At 43.7% G+C, this 7,500-nt stretch overlaps 1 protein-coding gene across 3 annotated transcripts in view; it reads left to right on the top strand.

Annotated features, from left to right (window-relative positions):
* The window catches only part of LOC117771295 (WD repeat-containing protein 7), a 64,640-nt gene extending 58,255 nt beyond the window's left edge, over positions 1-6,385 (top strand). For 2 of the 3 annotated variants that reach the window (XM_034601495.1, XM_034601494.1), the window contains exons 30-31: positions 4,209-4,313; positions 5,422-5,989. In XM_034601495.1, coding sequence (XP_034457386.1) covers positions 4,209-4,313; positions 5,422-5,625 — 309 coding nt within the window. In that variant the 3' untranslated portion in view covers positions 5,626-5,989. Of the gene's footprint in view, positions 1-4,208; positions 4,314-5,421 lie in introns of all 3 variants that reach the window. The other variant, XM_034601496.1, reaches the window with a different exon arrangement.
* The last annotated feature ends 1,115 nt before the right edge of the window (positions 6,386-7,500 follow it).

The raw sequence follows: 7,500 nt of genomic DNA, 5'->3' as shown, positions 1-7,500 counted from the left end.
CCTTTTCCTACATCTTTCTTGCATTGTTGGAAAATGTCACTGTTCTGTAATGATAATAATTATAATGATACATCGTTGATCACCACGGCAACAGTCAAAATCTTTTAGTCATAGAGGTGCTTTCCACAAATCCTCAATCTTCCATCAGTACATTCTCCTCTAACCTGGCTCTTTACCTTTCTGTGAGTTTGTAACTTTCTCCTGTGGGAGGAGAGCCGAGGGAGAAAAGAGAGGGAACGATGGGAGAGCAGGAACCGGGGTGGGGGGGGATGAGAGAGGAGGAGAAACGACAGGAGGAAGGAGGAGTTTTGTTGCTGTCACTTATTTTCTTTCCCTCGATCGTTGATTAACGATGAAGTGATGAGTCTCTTAATCACGCTTCTGTCTTTGCACACTTTTACGTTTGATTGTGTGTGTGTGTGTGATTGTGCAGTGTGTGTGTGTGTGTGTGTGTTGGTAATTTGCTGTGTATTGATTTGCAGTAACCTGAGCAGTCTAGTCTGGTGGGGGGGGTCATTTATATCTGATAACTGCACTGGCCCCTGTTCAGCCAACATCTTGTGTGTTTACGTTTGTGTTCACGACATAAAGACAGGAGACGCTTTCCCTTTGTGTTTTATTTGAAGTAATTAACATTTAATAGACGACGCCTTTGTGTGTGTGTGTGTGTGTGTGTGTGTGTGTGTGTGTGTGTGTGTGTGTGTGTGTGTGTGTGTGTGTGTGTGTGTGTGTGTGTGTGTGAGCTTTATTCTCTTTATAGGAATGTGTATCTTTTAGGTTTCATTAGTTCAGATTCTCCTTATTGATTCTGGAGTTTATTCGTTATATAATGTTTTCATGTCCCAATAATGAAGACAAATCATCTTGATCGCCCCCTGGTGGCTGGCTGCAGTACAGGTCATAAACCCCGCCTCCTCCATGTTAGCAGATGGGACATAAGTTTTAACACATTTGTGGAATTTGTCAAAGCACTTCAGGAAGTTTGGGATAAATAATAACAAGCTTTTCTTATTATAAAAACATTTGTGTTTATATTTTCATGAGGTCCCAGATGCTCAGTTCACAGAAAAACAAAAAGATAAATAAATGGTTTGATTTGTGAAATCAGAGAAAAGAGGAGGAGGGAAAAGAGTGAAGGAGGAAAGAAAGAAGAGAAGAGTGACGGAGGGATGATGGGTTCAAATGAGCCAAATGGAGATGAAGTGATAACTAAGGAAGGAAGTGAAGAAAGAATCAGGAGGAGATGAAGGAAAAGATGATGTGAGAGTTTTTACTCATAATCTGTGAGTGTGTGAGTGTGTGTGTGTGAGTGTGTGTGTGTGAGTGTGTGTGTGTGTGTGTGTCCATCTAACCGTAGCTAGCTTGTCCCTGCATGACCATCTGCCACAGCTTTGATCAGCCTCCGTGAACAGTCCTTTGTCAGCTGCATTACTCAGTGTGTGTGTGTGGGGTTGTGTGTGTGTGGGGTTGTGTGTGTGTGGGGTTGTGTGTGTGTGTGTGTGGGGTTGTGTGTGTGTGTGTCCAGCTGCTTGCTCGGCTTCTTTAACAGACTCCACTAATTGAACACAAAGAAACAATCTGAATGATCTTTCTCTCCGTCTGCATCTGTTTCTTTCTGAATCCGGAGGAAACGTCGGTGGCTGGAGGTGCAGCTTCACACCTCCCACTCTCCATCCTCTACATCCCATAATGAGCCGGGCGAGTGGCGCTCCGACTCACGCTACAGTAGAACTGATATGGATTCGTAGGGGCTGACACAGATATATCGGACAATAATAAAACTAGAGCGTCTCTTAGTAGGATTCATCTCTTCAAGGCCCGACAGGCACCAGACGACTCACAGTCAGTGATGTCACTCGTTTACACATGTCTGAGGTTTTTATCTGGAAAATCTCTTCATCTCACAACGTGAAAAAACGGTGATCAAATATTTCCGGATCTGTTCAAAGTAAACTCGTCCTCATCACTCGCTGCTGAACCTGTAAATCAGCTCCTTCATCTCCTTCCTTTCTTGTCGGCTTGTCGCAGTGGAAGTGACTCGGTGACGTCGGACGCACCTGAGACGGCGTCGAGGGGCTCAACCAATCACATTAGATTTAAAAAAAAATGTAAATCAATACCTATTGGCTGTAAATAACAGTGGGAGTGTCCCGTGGTAAATCTGTAACAACCAATCAAAGAGCAGCCTCAGGTCCTCGTGGTTGACAAAACTTTCAGGACCCACATTCACCTCCATGTGGCCGGCGCCCCGCAACAGGAAGTGGATTTATTTAAACAGAAATTAACCAAATACACTTTGAAATCAACTTATTTAACAGTTTAGTGCTCGAAGTCGCGTTCGCTCAACCAGGAGCATCGTACGAGGAAAATATTATTATGAGGTGGAGCTTAAGAGGTGGAGCTTAAGAGCTGTCAATCATGGGGGATGGAAACAAAATGGGATGAGCCTTCTGTGACGTGCACACACACACACACACACACACACACACACACACACACACACACACACACACACACACACACAGTCCCCAGGCGTCAGGTGTAGTGAAGTACAGAGTGCTGCTGTAAATGGTTTCAGTTTGCTTCACTGCTCTCTGATAGGCTGATTGATTTGGTATTCAGTCCACCGTGACACACACACACACGCACACGCACACACACGCACTCACACACTCATCATAATATATATGAAATCATCAATATTTGAATCACATTAAATTGTTCCACTCATCTTTGTGTTGAATCTTTCAGCCCTGCGCTCTGATTGGACGACAGCGTATCGTTCATTTGTCCTGATTTTGTTTTTAATTTTAAATCATTCACTCCAGTTGCTGCCTCTCATATCATTTCTCATCCTCATGTAAGTTTTGTGCTGATTTAACATTAAAATGTTCCATTTCATAAACACACTGACACAATAAGTCCCACCCACAGAGCAGCAGCAGGAGCTCTGATTGGCCAGTGGCTGTAGGTCAGAGTGTGTTTTGGTGTTTGATGGTTTTAACAATAACCACAGTGAGAAAAATAAATCAAAGAAATGTTTTTATCACGTATATTTTAAGTTTTAGATGAATTTGGACATTAAGGTTCTTCAGTTGTGGAGATTTTGAAAAGTAGACTTTGGTCCTAAATGTTTTTTGGTTTGATGAATATTTGCCGACAGACAGTTTTCACCTCCACACTCTGAACACTGGTGATGTTAAATGGGATTAGGAGAAACTACTGCAGGAGAACTGGTGACGGGGGTGAACACTGGAAGGTGAAAGAAATCAAAATGAAGGGATTCATTAGGAGAGAGATGAAGGAAAGAGGTGAAGGAACCGGAGAGATTATTTTTTTTCTGCTGGAATCTAATAGTGTTTCCAGCAAAAAGAAAGGACGGAGAGAACGAATTAAAAAGATGAGATTTTTATTTCATTGCATTATTAGTTTTTTCTGCTTTAATCGCCGCAGACGGTTATTATTTCGGGGTCTGAGCGCCTGAGGCGACGCGTCTTAATCTCATCTGGAGGTGAGAGTTTGTAAAGCCAGTCGCGGGCGGAGGCGGGGGGTGGGGGGGCGGTTATTGCCTCACACACCGTGCATCTGGTGGGACGGTTTATTGCGTTACACGTGGCGCGGCGTCGCTTGATTCCGTCCCCAGAGTTCTGCAGGCGAACGGCAGCATATGTTGGAGCAGAAGCTGCCCCGCGCCTGATGGAGTTAACTCCACCGAACACCACTGTCCAGGAGGATCTGGGCGGCGTCGCGGCAAAATGAGTCTTTTTCTGAGGCGACTTTATAAAATTTCAACGAGGAGGAAAGTTTGTTCTTCATCACGTCGTCGCAGGAGAGAGAAACAGCTGCTGCAGATGTTTGGAGACGTCGACACGAGGAAACGAACTTGATATAATAAACTGATGAGATCACGTCAGTGTTGAGCTGCACACGAGATAAACACTGGATCCATTTAAAGTTGTTTTGTCCATATTTGATTATTTTCCATCTTTTCTTTTCCAGGGACAGTTTCTTAATAACACATGTGTTTCATATGATTTATTGTGAATGAACATGTTTACATCACATCAGTCTTTGTCAGCAGGAAACTTCAGTCGTCTTCTTCCTCATCGGTTTATCTTCTTCTCTGTATTTGACGTAAAACCGATTTCTGTTACAAATACAAAGTAATATTAATAATAATGATGTTTTCTCTCTCTCTCTCTCTGCAGAACATCCACGGTCATAAGGGTCCGATCACATCGGTGTCGTTCGCCCCTGACGGCCGTTACCTAGCAACCTACTCTAACACCGACAGCCACATCTCCTTCTGGCAGGTGAATGACACACACACACCAACACACATTCATCTCTCACTGATTGGTCAAGACGTCATTTCTCTGTCAGAAACATTAAAAAAGTTAATTTTAGCAGCAGTGAAGCTGAGACTCAGTCTGACTTTAATCGACAACAAGTAACTTCTTCTCATTTGACCTATTTAATTATTCAAATTTTTCTATAGATTCATAATTTTTTATTTATGAATTCACTTATAAAACCTGAAGTGTCACTCAGAGGAATGTGAGCAGACAGTCAACACAGACAGACGTGTTCTTCTTATCGTCTTCCCAGAACTGTTATTTTGAATGAAAGGTCTTTACGACCTCTGACACGACTGTCTGCCGACACACACACACACACACACACACACACACACACACACACACACACACACACACACACACACATGGCATTACTGTAAGCATAAACCGCTGCTGCTGCGCCGGCAGGACGGCTGCTGTGGTAATGAGCTGGCAGACGCTGTGTCGGTGTGTGTGTGAGGGAGGGGCAGCGTCGTCTCAGGAAACGATAGAGTTTCTACTGGCTGGGTTTTTCCTACACACACACACACTATCACACACACACACACACACACACACACACACACACACACACACACACACACACACACACACACACACACTCTCTCAGGCTGTGTCCAGTTTCAGACTCTGACTTCTTCACAAGATGCAGCGACAGAAAACTCACATTTTAAAAGAGAAGTTCATCTTCAGGTTGATAAAGTTGATTAGTGTTAATTGTAAAATGTTTAAATGATCTAATGTCCAGAAAACTCATCACTGTCCTCAGACCGTCCATTGCTGCAGCTCCTTGCTTTCCGCCGCTAGCTGCTAGCCGCTAGCCGTTAGCCGCTAGCCGCTCAGAGTCCGAACTACTAACGAGGTTTTTCAGTGTCTTCGTTTCCTACGAGGTTTCATCAGTTCATCACTAAAAGCAAATTCACAGTAGATTTTTGCGTAATCAAACAGAACCTAAATGTCCAGGGGTGAAAACATAACCTCCTTGAAGGTGCTGAAGTCTTTACCCAGAGGACGTGTTGATTATTGACCAGTGGACAGAGTCTCATGTTGTGCTGGTCCCCAGATGAACACCAGTCTGCTGGGGAGCATCGGGATGCTGAACTCGGCCCCTCAGCTCCGCTGCATTAAGACCTACCAGGTTCCTCCGGTGCAGCCGGCGTCCCCGGGCTCCCAGAACCACCTGAAGCTCGCCCGCCTCATCTGGACGTCCAACCGCAACGTGATCCTGATGGCCCATGACGGGAAGGAGCACCGCTTCATGGTCTGAGCCGCGTCTGCAGCCGAGCTCCGGTCTCGTGTCCGACTCCTTTGTCCTTAGTTTTCTTTTCTGAGGCAGAAACTGAAAAGATTCTCTCGTGGTCAATTTCATTTTAGCCCCAAAATGTTAAGAGTGTAAAATGAAGCTGAGGAAGTTTTCACATCTTCATTCAAAGTTCATCAGACGAGGAAACGACTCAGCTTCAGGACTTGATGACTTTTTCTTCCCATTAAATTATTTTGTATTTAAAGTTCCTGATTGAAGCCACGTTTACATTTTAAACTGAATTCATGTGTTTTGAGTCGTTTACATCTTCTCCTCATTCCTGTTCATTCACCTCAAACATCTCGAGTCCCGACCGCTGCTCTTTGACGTCAAAGCCTTTTGGCTTCTCATCGAAATTAAGTTTAAAGTTCATAAAGACAATCTTCTTTTCAAATGTCTGAACTTCAGGTATTTCTGGATTTATTTTTGCAGAAACGAGTTCTGGAACATTTAGAGCATGGATTCAGAATTTTCATCACAGGTCGTCAAGAACGATTTTGTTTTATTTAACTTTTAACTGATGAGAATCGATCAGAAAGTGAAACTTGATTTGTTCGTCTGAACTCGTCGACTTCAGGCTCCTCCCACTTCCTCAGTCTCACTCTTTTCATTCCGTTTCTGTTCGACCACATTTTGGTCCAAAATCTTTTCCTCCTCACTTTATTTCTCGTGATGTAAAAAACGTTCCTGAAGCTTTTTAAATTTGAAGGAAAACAGCAGCTGATTATTCAGTTTTCTTGTGGATTGTTTGTTTCTTTGTGGCCGACGTGAAAACTGCTCCTCGCTTCACAGCTGGTTTCTCACTCTGACCTTCAGGAGGCCACCTCCAGATATGATAGTGTACATATACATTATAAATATATATCATCAGAACTGCTGTGTAACGTAGGCTGGTGTTAATCTTGTACAGTGAGCGTAAATCCAGTTGTGTGTATTTATTGTTGCTAACGTGACGTCTGCCTGGCGCTGAACTCTGATGACGTCTCATCTCAGTCCATCTGAAACGTTTCCAGTTGTTTTAACAGTTACTTGTAAAATAAGATTTAACTTATCGATTGAAGTCTTCTTATGATATGAATAATTCCTCAACAGATAGAAAAGCAGGAGAAAATTCTTCTCTGATTAACAGCCGTGGGTGCAACCAGGCTTTATCTCTTTAGCTTGGAGCTAACACACTCATTACTTCTGATGAGGAATGCTAACCGCTACATCGGCGTTCTGTATGAAGAGAAACCTTCTTTAGGGTGCGTCTGTAAACCAGGACGTCGTGTTAACAGGACACGTTTTTAATTTAACGTCTGATTGTGTAACTGTCAGTCAGGAGCTTCTTGCTTTGAAACATTTTATCCCTCAGAGTTTAATGCAGAAATATGGGAGAATATAGAAGAAGGATATGTATAAAGTTATTTACTGCTCACGTGTGTTGGACACACTTCACCGGCCTCACGTCTCCTCCACTCGTCGTCCTTCCTGTTGCTCCTGTCGGTTTCATTAGTGCCGTCAGAAAGCTTCTCACACGTCACACACCTGGAAACTGCAGCGTGTCAAAGCTTTTCACAACTTCTCCTCAGAAACACATCCGCTCGCACACACACACACACACACACACACACACAGACACACAGACACACACACACACACGCACGTCGAGTCCTCTTTGAGATCTTGATTCCACGTTTTTCTCCGCCGCTCTTAACAGTTTGGGAAAAATCTGTTTTTGGCAGCGTCTCGGGGGGGTAAAGGTGAGAAGAGTAGACGAGTAGTAGAGGCCGAGGAAGAGCTGGAGAGTAAATAACAAGTGAGGAAGATCAGCTCATCGAGCCAGAAAAACAAGGTTCT

This window comes from Hippoglossus hippoglossus, chromosome 12 (genome assembly GCF_009819705.1).
Source record: "Hippoglossus hippoglossus isolate fHipHip1 chromosome 12, fHipHip1.pri, whole genome shotgun sequence".
In the NCBI taxonomy this organism is placed as follows: domain Eukaryota; kingdom Metazoa; phylum Chordata; class Actinopteri; order Pleuronectiformes; family Pleuronectidae; genus Hippoglossus; species Hippoglossus hippoglossus.
Note: the sequence above shows the minus strand (reverse complement) of the source record. Positions and strands in the feature narration are given on the sequence as shown.